The sequence below is a fragment of the Nothoprocta perdicaria genome, unplaced genomic scaffold (assembly GCF_003342845.1).
Source record: "Nothoprocta perdicaria isolate Ctin4 unplaced genomic scaffold, notPer1 scaffold_330, whole genome shotgun sequence".
Classification (NCBI taxonomy): Eukaryota; Metazoa; Chordata; class Aves; order Tinamiformes; family Tinamidae; genus Nothoprocta; species Nothoprocta perdicaria.
This window is the reverse complement of record NW_020455567.1, coordinates 528,885-542,401: the sequence shown is the minus strand read 5'-3', so window position 1 is coordinate 542,401 and position 13,517 is coordinate 528,885. Positions and strand designations below refer to the sequence as shown.

The following is a 13,517-nucleotide window of genomic DNA, read 5'->3' as shown; positions in this document are numbered from 1 at the left end:
GAATCACGGACGAGCTCAGGTCAGAAGGGACTTCTGGAAATCATGTTTCAATCTTCTGTCGAATGTTAGTTACCTAGGGCTTTTTCAAACCTAGGGAATACTTCCAGAAATGAAGACTTCAACCTTTCTCTGGGTAACCTAGACTGATTTTTAATTACTAATAATCCAGAGGCACTGATTTCTCCCTGTTGATTGTCCCTGGACATGTGATGACAGAAGCAAGTATGATACAGATGTTAAGATCTCTACACTATACACTATATACACATACTACATACATGTATGTATGACCCCTCCCCAATTTCTTCAGTCAAATGACATTCCTAGTCTGAGCTATAATTGTATTTATTCATAGGGTTTTATGATACAGGGAATAGGCAGTCTAAATCATATAAACAAATTCCAMATAAAAGTAAAAATCTGGAGATGAAAATACTCTTCAGAACATTTATCATACCTCATTGTTGAACAAATATATCATTTTCTACTAGGACATGAAGACAGTGTATTTAAGAATATTTTGTTATGTCTCCATACATATTAATTGTTAGTGAATATGTGTGTTTTGCAGAGTAAGAATTTAGTCTGTTTAGTGAGGAGAAGTAATCAGTAGAAAATGTCATAGAAGATGTTCTTCCTTTACCTGCATCAAAATTTTGACAAAGTTTGTGTTCTAGGGAAGAAAGCAGAAATGTAGGAAATGGAAATCATCTGACCTCTTTTATTTCACCTTTCTCCAGCTTGCTGCTGTTAATGTCATGGAAAAGAGTCACACTAAAGTTAGATACTCCAAAATTTTCTGTAAGTTTTTTAGTCAGCTGTTTCCTTCCAATAGAAAACTAATTCCCCCTGCATGCAATATCCCCAGCTCTTTCCTCCTTTAGAGATGGAGGATGAGTACTGAGAGTGATTGACTCTTTCCCCTTAAATCTAGTGCTATAGACAGTGCAGCTTTTCCTATCTTGACAATTGACCAGCGAACTTTGCATGATTGAAAAGGACAGTTGCTGAGGCTGAATTGGCAGAGACAGCTCTGGAAAGCCTCTGTGGAGGGACCAGACCATGTACCTTGACAGGCTTCTGCCAGCAGGTACAAGGAGCAGCCTGAGACTCTCCTGGGTCTAGTAAGAGTGAGAGATGCTCCTATCTGGAGCAAAGGCAGCAGCGTTGTCCCAGGAGGGGACCACTCGGCATCTGAACCTCTTCCTACTCTGCTTCACCTCCTCTGGGAGGAGGAGGGACAAGAGGGAAGTGCAATAAAAATCTTTCTTTTTTTTTTTTTTCTTCCTATTCATAGGAGGAAAAGGGAGAAGGAATAATACTAAAACAAAAGCTGAGGAATGGGTGAAGTGTGACTGTTGATAGCAGRGTGAACAAAAGTAACCACTGACCTATTTTCTCAACAGTATCGTTCACCAAATCATCAGTACAGTTTATTCTAACAATTATATTGCTTTATTTAGATTTGACATGAAAACAAATTATATATTGTTTTTACATGCGATCTTTTCTGTTTTTATAAGTAAATCTGATATTTTTATTTCATTCAGTCATTGCTTTTACCTGCATCTGCAATCACATTTACACAGTCCAAGCCTTGTAGTGACATGTCCAAACAGAGGAGTTTTCCATCTTCTCACATTCTTTCTTACTGCTGCTGGGGATACTTTAGATTCGTTTAGGACAACAGTAAATATTAACCCTGGTAATGCCGGTAACTAATGGAAGAAACTTTATACTGTTAGCTAAATAATAATAATAATAATAATAATAATAATAATAATAATAATAATAATAATAATAATAATATATAATATAATATATAATATATATATTATATATTATATTATATATATTATATATTTATATATAATTTATATATAATAATTATATATAATATATGTATAAATATATAAATATAATTATAAATATATAATTATATATTTATATAATAATTTATAATATACAATATATAATATATAATATATAATATATAATATATAATATATAATATGTAAAATTATATTATTATTATTATTATTATTATTATTATTATTATTATTATTATTATTATTATTATTATTATTATTATTTTAAGAACTGGGAAGAAGAGTAACCCTTCCCATCATCTAATCCGGGCACTAGAGGGCATCCGTCACTTACAGGTTACACGAAATTCTGTCCCATGCTATTGCAGATCATCCTGCAACGCTAATTTCTTTCTCCCAGTCTGTGTTTTGACCCAATGCATTGATTTATGTGAATAACAACACAAAAAAAAATATAGATCAGATCAGATTCACAGATCAGATTCACTGATCTGTGAAAATAATTCCTACTCGGGATCCCAAAAGTCCTCACCAAAGACACTAAGGATGCAAGAATAAGAAAAACACTAACCATCAAGCAGCCAAAAGCAAGAAAASAAAGACCACTTTCATGAAGTAAATATCTTCACATGAAGACCACAGCCTGGCAATTCTCAACAGTCCCTCTTTTGAACTTAGCAATACTCCCAATGGCTTAGTGGATTTAGTCGATTTAGAGGAAGAAGAATCTTAGTCATTGCAGGGACTTTCAAGATACCCCTGGCRAGACATCTAACCACCACATAACTAATTTTTGCCTTTTCTTATCTTAAAGCAATAATCAAATGTCAAATACATTTTTTACCTCACTAAAATATGGAAAACATCAATACATTGAAGACTGTGAGGACCTCATTAGCTCTAGTAATGTAAAGCTGGTCAAGGAAATCAAGAATGACCTAATCCTAGATTTGTATAAGTCCTCACAGTCACCTAGGATATGGAAATTTAATAAGTCAAATAAATGATTATGTCAGCTTGTGTATTAACATTAAAAGGAAAAAAAAGATTTTTTTTTTTTTTTTTTTTTTTGTGACCTCTTCTTCCACTGAGATAAGGATGGGCCTTTGTACTTCTGCGTCCTCCAACAACAGGAGTCACTGAGGGACAGTCTATTTTGAAAGATCTCTGTGACAAAATAGTACTACTTGGCTATGTCAGGAAAAAAAATATTTGCATGTACAAGGGGAGGACACAGTTTATACATTTAAAAATTTAAATTAAAACTGCCAATTCGTGCCAACAGCTATTCATTTAAACCAAAAACGGGCTTTGTCTTGATTTCTGTGTAAAGACTAGCAGACATRGTGGTTCCTTTTCTGAAAATTCTAGTTTAGATTATGTAGGCAAAAAGGGCTGTACCAAGGTGAACTCAGTCTTCTAAGCAAATGTCGTTAGGAGGCCTCTTGGCTCGAAAGCCTTACAGTAATACAGTCAAGGAACAAAGACAATAATATCGTCCTGAAATATGCTATTARTTTTGAGCAAAGGACAAGGAGACATACAGCTCCATCCCTGTGGGGGAAAATAAAACCTATTTCTGATTTACAGCAGAAGTTATTTGTTGCCGATCTCAGGCCAGTAACTGAAAGAGAGCTTCCTCCCTCTACAAATTTTAGTGAAAGGGTATATATATCCATATAGCTCTGCATATTCTTCTGTGCTAAAACTCAAGACCTGTGAAGGATTGTAAGGAATGGGACATCTTTTACTCCTCGAGACAGGTAGCTTTTCTAAGATTGAAATTCCATTAGGTCTMTCTCTTTTTTACAGCCAGGTGTGCTTTGGACACATTTGTATTTCAGAGTAGTCCCAGTATGCTCAGGGGATCTGTGTGCTCAGAGAACTCAAGTCTCTGAGGTCCTGAATTTCTCCTCTTTGATGCTGAACCAACTTTACTGTTGTGTGTTCAGCTCTGTTCCTGTGTTGTAGAGTCTCCTTTCTTGGAGATATTCAAAACTGCATTGGAAAAGATCCTGAGCAACCCGTATCTTATTAGAGRTTCTCCAATGGTTCCTTCAAGCCTCAACTATTCTGTAATTYTGTGATTCTGTGGTAATATATGCTAAGACCTCAGTCTACTTACCTAGATCTATATAGACCTTTCAGATTATGGTCCKAGATGGTGCTGACCTTTAGAATGGACTGAGTGCTCTCAACATCAAGAAGGGGGGTTCTGAAATTCCCAAGGCTGCTAATCACAGCCAAACAGCAGAACAAGTACTTAGTAGGTTCACACAGAATAGAAGATTCAGGTAAAGGTTCTTGCTTCTCCTGAGAGATTTGAATATGCATCTCTAAAATGATTGCTCCAAGAACCTGGCGGTTGGTGAATGATATTTAAACAATAAATAAAATGAAAATAACTTCTGGGTCAGTCTAGAGTTTATCTGAAAACAGACTTCATTCAAATGAGGGGAAGCAGAGAAAGGGTTGTCCAAATAATAAGCCTTGTTTTGTGAGAAAAATATCACACTTCTGGATGTGTTCCAGAGAATTCATTAATTAAAAAAAAAAAAAAAAAAAAAAGTAGTATAAGATATTCATCTGTCTTACAAGAACACTTGGATCATCAATTTGCAAGTCAGATCCCAGAACAAAAAGCACAGGTTAATGCTAAGGAAATTGAATGACCAAATTGAGTCAAAACATCTCAGAGTGAACTTCCATTTTGACAGTGGTTTTGTCTGTGGCTTTAGGTTAGTCAAGTCATCTCTTTGAATAAACCAGATATTATGATATTTATGATAATGTGCCCAAGAAATACWGTATACAAGGAAACAATTGAATTAAGCTTACATTATATTGCAATATTATAAACCCTACCTTCTACCAAAGAAGTCAGAAGTGTGACATTTGCTGCTTTTCGTCTTCCTGCAGGCAAATTCAGTCCCAGTCTATCTAATTTTTCTCGCAAGCAGCGTCCTCCATTCTTGGATTTTGCTCTGTCATGAGAAAAGAGTAAGAGAAGGAACTCATCTTTAGTCTGCTTTATTTGTTTGCTTGTTTGTTTTTCCCATTTATATTGCACTAGAAATGATATACACCTTACTGGCAAATGTATAGGGTAATGTCTGCTCTGATTATGTCAGTGGAAAGTCTTTGGGAGTTAAATTCCTAACTCCCTACTCTATACATCTACACTCTCATCCTTTCAAAACAGAATGGCTGCATCAAAGCTGCTGACTGTGAATAGTTCATGATTTGTGTTAATTCTTGACTMACATCCAGGAATAATTTAGGAGAGTAATATTTGGGCTTGGAGAAAAACTTGTAGAGACTGTTCTAACATTTTAAAGCAAAGTCAACTCAGTCCCAATATATATCCTCATGGCCTTGCATTCTTAATAACTTATTATGGCTTTGATGAGATCTTTGGTATGAGCATTTAAAGTGAATATTATGTGACTTGACGAAGGCATTTCCAAAGTGAAGCAATAGCAGAGTGAAAATTTTGAGGATATAGATTTTGGAGTTTGATGCCTATATAGGCAGTTAAATGCGACTTATGCCCCTGAAACCATTTGGGGACCTAGTCCTCTGCATGATGGCTTGAGACAACTCTTGGACTCCTATTGTGTTAGAATATTGCAAGTTCTGTATAATGACTTTCAGTATGCGGATCAATGTGGCCTTTAGCGACAGCAGTGAAACAGCTTATGAGTTTCCAGCTAGGTTTGAGCAAAGGACATGTGAGTAGTTTGTKCCATCTAAGCTGAAGTCTCAGGGACGTTGGGACTTAAAAATACCTGGCTGAATCAGAGTTGCTTCCTTGTGTTTTGCTTTTAACACGAGYGGTCTGCCACTCTTTTTTCTGTGTCTGCTCTGCAAGCATACCCAAATACTTCCTTCTCCTCTAGAGTCTCACAACAAGGAGAACTAAGTGTCTTCTGCTCCCTGTTTTCAAAGCACATTCAAAGAAGTCTAGAAGAGTAAGGCAGCTATGCACCTCCCCGCTATCTTTGTTGGTTCGTCAAGGACTGTGACTAAACCTTGTAAAACATTGTGCTTTCAAATAGCTTCTCAGCCAAAAGTCAGTTTTACAGGGGTCTTGGGTTTTACCATGATTTAGTAGAGCTTGTCTTTGTTTGGTTTGATTTTATTATTTAAATTTTTTTTGAGTTAAAAAGGAATAGTTCCCTGAAAAGTGTAAACTTCCTGTGAAAATGACAATGCTATATTTAATTTTGTTCTTTTTAATTGAAATGCCCCTATAAACACTCGACTCTCAATCTACATCTTTCTGATTTCTCAGTCTGTGGTTTCCCATCCAAGTGAGAGGAAAAAGATATATTTGGGAAAAATAATATCACAGGAATGACATGACATGTTTGCAGTTCTTATTCTTTCCTTCAACTTACCTTCTCAAAATACCTCCTAAGAGAGAAGCATTGAGGCATTCTGGTGGTGAAAGACGCCTCTTCACCTCTGCAATGGTCACTTTGTATTTAGAAGTGGAGCTGAGTAGAGATAAGCGACCAGGTACAGAGCAGAACAGGTCAGTAGGATTAACAACGCAGGTACCGCCTACGAAACAAATGAAGTATTAGAGGGAGAGAAGTCTTGTACTCCGTACTTTGACAAATTCAATCATGAGGAACAATTCTGGTGTGTACTTGGGGTTGGTTTTTTGTGTGTGTTTTGTTGTTATTGCTGTTTTATTTTGTTTTGATGTTTCACCAGAGCCTTTGAGAAAGATGAATGCACTGAAATTTCAGTTCGTCAAAAAAGAAGTATTAGATAACAGAAATTTTATAGTCATAACAGACTATTAGGGCTATCTCTTTTGATCTCACATTCAGTAAAAATCATATGTCACCAAAAGCTTCTTGTATCCAGTATGGCAAAATGCTATGATTTAATCGAATTCAAGGATCATTTGTGACTGAAAAAGAGGATATATATAGTTCATGAAAAAAAAAATCAGACATCTAACCCATGAGAAATGCTCATTTCATCTCTCAAAGAAGTATTTAAGATCATAAAGATTCAAGTGTGGTGTAGGTTTTGCAGGGATTTGCAGCCAGAACAGTTTTTTTCACCTTTGAACTKTTATATGCTCCTAGAGCTAGGTCATTTCTTCTTGCTGATGTTAATGATTGAGCTCTATTGAGCTATGTCAGTTTATCTCAGATTAATTCTAACACTGTTCATTTCTTGAAAGTGGCAATTATTTGGCCTGAGTCTCAAATTGCTGAATGATAACTAAATCTTTCAATGAAGATTGTGATCAATAACCCCTTGGGCAAAATCCAGCTTTTAACTACATGCATAAAGTTAATCTGGGAGAGAACAAGAGAGTAAACTTTCTCTGGAGCTGATCTAAGGGGATAGGACAATCCCTCACAAAAAAAAAAAAAAAAAAAACCTCTTCAGGACCAGCACATATTTTATCACTAAGTGCAAAGAACTTTTTCTTGATCTGCTTTAACCAGCCTGACTACAATTAAAAAAAAAAAAAAAAAAAAAAAAGTGAAAAAAAAGCCCAAATTTACAACTTCATGCACAATTCTTCCCTGGGGAAAAGATGAGAAAAAGAATGAACTGCATATGACAATGATGTAGTATATCACATAATTTAGTCTGCTACTGGAAGGAATTCAGATTTTTTTCTGTAAAGTTGTTGATACAGAATCCTTCTTACAGCAAAATGGCTTTGTGCACCTTATTTACATTTAAAGGAAAAATATTGTATTATTAAAAGTAATATTTTTTTTTCTTTTCCATGAACACCCTGCTTCCTTTATACTACAAAAAGAAAAGCTTTATTATTGTTAGGAGTAGAGTAGATTAAAGTAGAATAGGACTAGAAATTCCTTTTAGGATAGACCCTAAAATGTATCATCTATCTTCTTCCATAATTAAAATTAAAAAATTAAAATCAAGGTGACCATATATGTTCTATCTTAACCGGAGAGAGGGATATAACTCAAGGATGAAGCACACTACTGCTTGCTTGTGTAAAGCAAACAATTTCTCTYTAAATATTTCAGCTCTCAAAGGTATGTTTAAACATTTGCACTGAAAATAAAGCCAGAAAATAATACATCTTGATATAAATCCCAGATGAGTGAGATTCTTACTCTGAAGAGCAAGGTATTTTTGGACTTTTTCAATTACGATGTAGACAAGTTGTTAGTGGCAATTTCTCTGATGGGATACAAAGACAAATTATGCACCCAAAAAATGCATACAGATGAAGGTCACGTACGCAAATTTTTGCCCAGGTGTATGTTACAATATATGAGCTGAGATGCTCAAAATCAGAAATCTGCTGCCACAGACTTGATTTTTTTCATATTTGAGCAAGGCTGCACAGAAAACTATAAATATTTTCAGTCAACATTTTCAAACTTCTGGTCTGTAAGGTGCATTTGTGAAGAGTGTTAACACTGGGTAGATTTGTTTGCTTGGCATCTCTTGCCACAATGATACACAAATACATATACACACATGTACATATACACATGTCAAGAAAACAGTAGCAATGAGTACATATTTATTTACTTCATCAAATTTGTAAACTTTATAATCAGTGAGACTGTACTGAAAGAAGTGTAGAATTAAAGCCTATCTCCATGCCAGGTTAAGCCTGTATGTGCTCCATTTATATCAGATAAATAATTGTTCCTTTAATCCAAAAATATGCTATCTTGCAGCTGCTCCTCTTCTAACCAGATTTACTGGAATACTTCTTATTACTACTTAATAAAAGGTTAATTACAACCTAAAATATTTACTAACATTTTGACAAACAATTCCAAATAAACCAGGTATGGGTTAAATGTAAAATTAAAAAACAAGACAAAGTCATTTGCTTTCCAGAAACATGGAGAATAAGTTGCAAATTACAAGAACATAAAATCTGTTGCATATAATTATTTCACTGTATTAATTATTCATTGACACAGCAACAGAGAGCAGTGTCGTGCTTTCCAGACAAAGCTATGTCCTTGTCTCAAACTGTGTGCAGCTTTCAACACAAGGCTTTCCTCCTCCCAAATACCACCTTGGAAAGAAGARAGATGATATTCTGGTCCTTACATTGAATGAAAAACAAATATAAAAGGAATAGCAATAAAGGAAGGTGAGGCTGGTGGAAGTGGAAAGGATGGCTATAACCACACTGGAGCTGGTTATAGTCAGCTGTTATATTTCCTACCAAACRCGCACTTTTTAATGTATTCTGGCTTTGTAGAAATAGGAAACCATGTGTTGTGACAAAGTGTAGCTCAACAGAGAGAATACAAGATATTTTATATCATATTAAGCAGCAAAGACAATGACTGTTTTTTCCTTCCCATCAATTCAATGACACTGTAGATGACGTTAGAAAAGTCAATCACTGTTCAACCACTGGGCTGCTCTTGTGGTAATAGGAAATTTGAAAGAAGGGACACTAACATAAAACTGTTRAGGAAGCAAAAGAAAGTGTCCACAAAAAGGAAATGGAGATAATGCCATTCTCAAGTCTGACAGTTCAGCCCATAGATTYCTATTCCTCTTTGCAACTTTCACTATCTACAGAAAGGTTTACAGGCTAGATTCTGGTGTCAGGACACATACAAATTAATTACCCTATAAAATCAGCCACATATATAGCCATGATGAGGTAATGTCCCCACCAGCGCACATAAAGAAGGAAGACTGCAGCCAATAGCTACCTAATCTATGTTATTGGTGCTACTTTGAAGCTAGGAAAAATAAGATCGGAGCAGCTGGAAGCTGAGATAACTGGTGCAATGGCCCAGCCGATTGCCTCTGCAATTTACTGGTCCAGACCCCACCTGACATGGACCTGTGAACTTTAAAGGGGCTCATTTTAGGACAGCTGATTATTCATGCAAGAAAGTGATTATGTGATCTGATCCAACATCAACTGTTGTCATAAAATGCTGTGTTAGATATTACTATATCCAGGGGTAGTTGTATAGTTACAGTTGCAAAAGTCTAAGGGCACAAGTGAGACAAGATTTAGACGAAGAGGGAATATCTTTTATATTTCAACTGATAGATTTAGAGAAAAAAAAAGAGAGAAGCTTTCAGGCACACAAACCCTTCTTCAGGGCTTGTCTTTTATCCAGCTTTATTCAATTACTTCTTCTTTCTTCATGACAGAATTTTACCCTCTGATCTGTCATCTTCGTGTTGATTTCAACAAATTTAATTGTTTGAAAGAAGAAGGACAGGAGGAGAAGAGAGACCCTTTGTGCAGAAGGAACAGTACACTGCATCTGAGTGGAAGACCCTGGRCCCAATTCTGCCATATCCTGAATCACTCCAGCTACAATAAATTCAACTGGGAGATGGGGTTATTGTCAAATGGTTTGAGGGGGAGGAATAAGGAAAGACTGTGTTCATTTTTGCTAGCACTCTTTTGGGGTCTGTTTCTTTTCTCTCTGGCTGACTGGCTCAGCCTTGAGTACTATGTGCACCTTGTGTGAACTGAGCGATTGCTTCCTTTCCTAAGCTCTGAACACACCACAGTTACTTGATACTGAAAAAGGTAGTCACAACACGTATTGAGAGAGTATTTCCCTTTCCTTGTTCCTATCTGCCGATCAAGTAACGCAAGTCGATGCTAAGAAAAGTGAGTGCACGCTGGTGAAGAGTTGGGTAGATGACAGCAGTGAGAAGGACAATAGGGCAATGCTCTTATGGAACAGCAACATGCTCCACTCTTGTCCACATAGTGAAAATCTCAAGAACTCATGATGCAAAAGGGAATTATTCTGTTTTGTTTGTGGGCTTCCCTTGTATAGATGAGCAGAACAACAGGATGGCCAGAGCTTATTTATTCTCTAAGATATACATTTGGGCATCTGCTGAAATGTAAGTCCACCGATGTCCCAATCATTAAATATTTGTGTATTTTCCTATTGTCAAAATATCTATTCTCACACTATTCTTCCTCAAAGTAGATAAAAATATATATTACATTTTTCGTAATAAGTAATGTTATTACTTTATTACAATTAAGAGAAATTTCCATCAAGATCATGGGATCAGGTTTAGATATTAAATATAAAATTTTTTGAAGCATGTGTAGAACTTTATGTAGGTATACGCATAACCACACTCTCCCAGGTCACTGCTTGTTTGTTAATAGTAACAGCTGTAATATAATGGGTAATTTGCATTTGTTGAAGAGAGGTGATATCTTTTTCCAAAATATTCAGCCATAAATAGAATGCAGTTATTGAAGGAAACAGCATAATTTACTGTTGACAATGCTGAGGAAGTGCTGTTTGTTTTATTTTCTAGGATATGTATGTGTGTGTTTTTGTGTACATTATTAAGCATAAGCATGCRTGACTGCCTAGAGATTAATCTTATATAAAATATTAATAACATACTATGCTTTTTATTAGTCCATTATTTATATCTACAGGTGCTGTTATTAGGTGTCTACAGCTTGTATTTYCTGCTCTGTTCTGAAATCCTGGCAAGGTCACAATATATTATAAAATGAAGCAGTGAAAATCTGCCCATTTTCATTTTTTTCTATCTCTAGCAAATGGCAAATCTAGACAATCAGTTAACTGTATATGGTTTATGAGTCCTATTTCATCTAATTTTCAGTTCCCAAAGGACTATTAACTATTTACTTTATCTTCAGATTAATGACAAATAACCAGTAATTAATCTCTGGAACTAAATATTCAAAATTCTAAAACTCATGTACTTCCTACGTCATGTAGGAAAAATATAGATTATTGCTTTTCCTCTCCCCTTTCTCTCCCTCCTYACCTCATCCTTTGGTTTTTTCACTTATGATTTAAAACTTTGTATCAAGTAGCTAGTCACATAAAGCAGATCATTTCTCRACTGTGAACAATTTTGAGAAAACATACTTCAGCACAATATTCACCCTAAAGAAGCACACTAATATCCATAGGATATTTTTAATATATAAAGTAGAAGGCAGGTTTAACATCTCATATAACTTAAGAATGTCTACTCAGTGGGAATGATGAGAAATCAGCAGGTTTTAACCACTCACTTAACCACACAGAGCATTTAAGAAAACTAAGAGTTTAAGTTCAGGTCATGCAAAATATAGTCTGGGAGAAGCCAAGAGCTGTGGTGGAAACACAATAATATAAAAAACTAGAATCTGTTTTTGGAACTCAGCTTTGACGAGTGGACCAGAAAGGAAGGAAGGAAGGAAGGAAGGAAGGAAGGAAGATAAAGATCTGAAATATCATCCACTCAGGAGCAGTGCCCCAAAGTGCACGGGTGGAGGAGCTCACACCTCTGCAGAGTGAAGAACAGGGACCAAACCACGAGTAGAACCCAAGAAAAGATCATTTCTCTTCCACACGCACAAACCCTAAGGACTTATCAGAGCATCCCARTTCCCCCCGCTAGTAGTTCTGCTGTGAGCGGTGAGACTTGGAGGTTTTGCCCAGGATCCAAAGCAGGCGCTGCCGGMGCGGGGGGAGCCGCGCACTTTGCGCGTGTGCGTGACTTGGCGCTGCTGGGTGTGTTTGCGAGCAGCGAGCTGGCACATTGCGTTCAGTCCCACTCAGCTCCCGCTGAGGACCATTTCCAGCCGTGTGCCCTGCTCGTCTTGCATGCGTGTTGGGGTTGGCGGGGCGCACTGTGCTGTGCGTGGCTGTGAAATCTCCACTCCGGCGGGACAAATCCGAGGCTATGCTTTCCGGACACGGAATTAATAATAGTAATAGTAATAGTAATAGTAATAGTAATAGTAATAGTAATAGTAATAATCTGAACTTCCCCCCAAAAAAGCCATCTTCACATCTTTTTCCTAAACTTTTTTTTCCAAAAGTGTCGCCCTTGCCAGGGCCGTTTTGGAAGATATATCTCTTTTCCAAGCAGGAGATGTCCTCGCAGAGCCCAAGGCAACCCCGCTTCTCGGACACCTTCTCCAGCCTAATAATCACGGAGACCTGAAACTTGCCGTCCGAGCTGAGTGAGGAGGCGGCGGCYTTTGTCCGCGGGAGATTATCTCAGCTGGAGGCGTGAGAGCCATTAATTAAGGCAGCTCTTTAGGATTTTAATGCGATTTAAATTGGTCCTTGGAAGAGAAAAGAAAAAAAAAAAAAAAAAGGGGGGGGGGATAAAAAAAGACTACAGTGCTAATGACAGTGCATTAAGACCCAAACATAGGGATGGGCTATTACCAGAGTCCCGAGGCTCTTGCAGGTCTCAGAAGAGCTGAGGAAAAGGAAAGTGAAGAAGAACGAAAGAGAGGCCGTCAGAAGGGACCTGGTGCTCCRCAGGGAATTGATCACAAGAGAGTGGATGTAACCCTTGCACCCTGCTCACCTTTGGAAGCCTTGGCAAAACAACAGGGAAAGGAGCAGAGTACCCGTCCTCTATTTCCTCCCTACCACCTGTGTCCAGAACTGTCCTGGAGAGTGATGCAAAACCTTGCCCAGAGGCAAGGAGGTCCTAGGAGGCCAGGGTCTTAATGACTGACTCATCAGGAAGAAGTTTAGGGTCCTCAAATTAAAATTTCAAACTGAGGAACAGAACCAACGGTCAGTGAATTCCTTTCAAAAGAGAGGAGCTACTATGAGTACCTAAAAAAAAAAAAAAAAAAAAAAAAAAAAAAAAAAAAAAAAAGATACTAGAAAGGGGAGCGTCTTTCCCCGAATTTTATTGGAAGACTTTATGGTG

General features: G+C 36.9%; 1 protein-coding gene across 1 annotated transcript in view; it reads right to left on the bottom strand.

Moving 5' to 3' along the window:
* Positions 1–13,517, bottom strand: part of TFAP2D (transcription factor AP-2 delta) — a 44,855-nt gene that overhangs the window by 23,329 nt on the left and 8,009 nt on the right. The window contains exons 3-4 of the mRNA XM_026043599.1: positions 6,230–6,395; positions 4,695–4,813 (exon numbers count right to left, since the gene is read on the bottom strand). Of these exons, the coding sequence (XP_025899384.1) occupies positions 4,695–4,813; positions 6,230–6,395 (285 nt within the window). The remainder of the gene's footprint in view (positions 1–4,694; positions 4,814–6,229; positions 6,396–13,517) is intronic.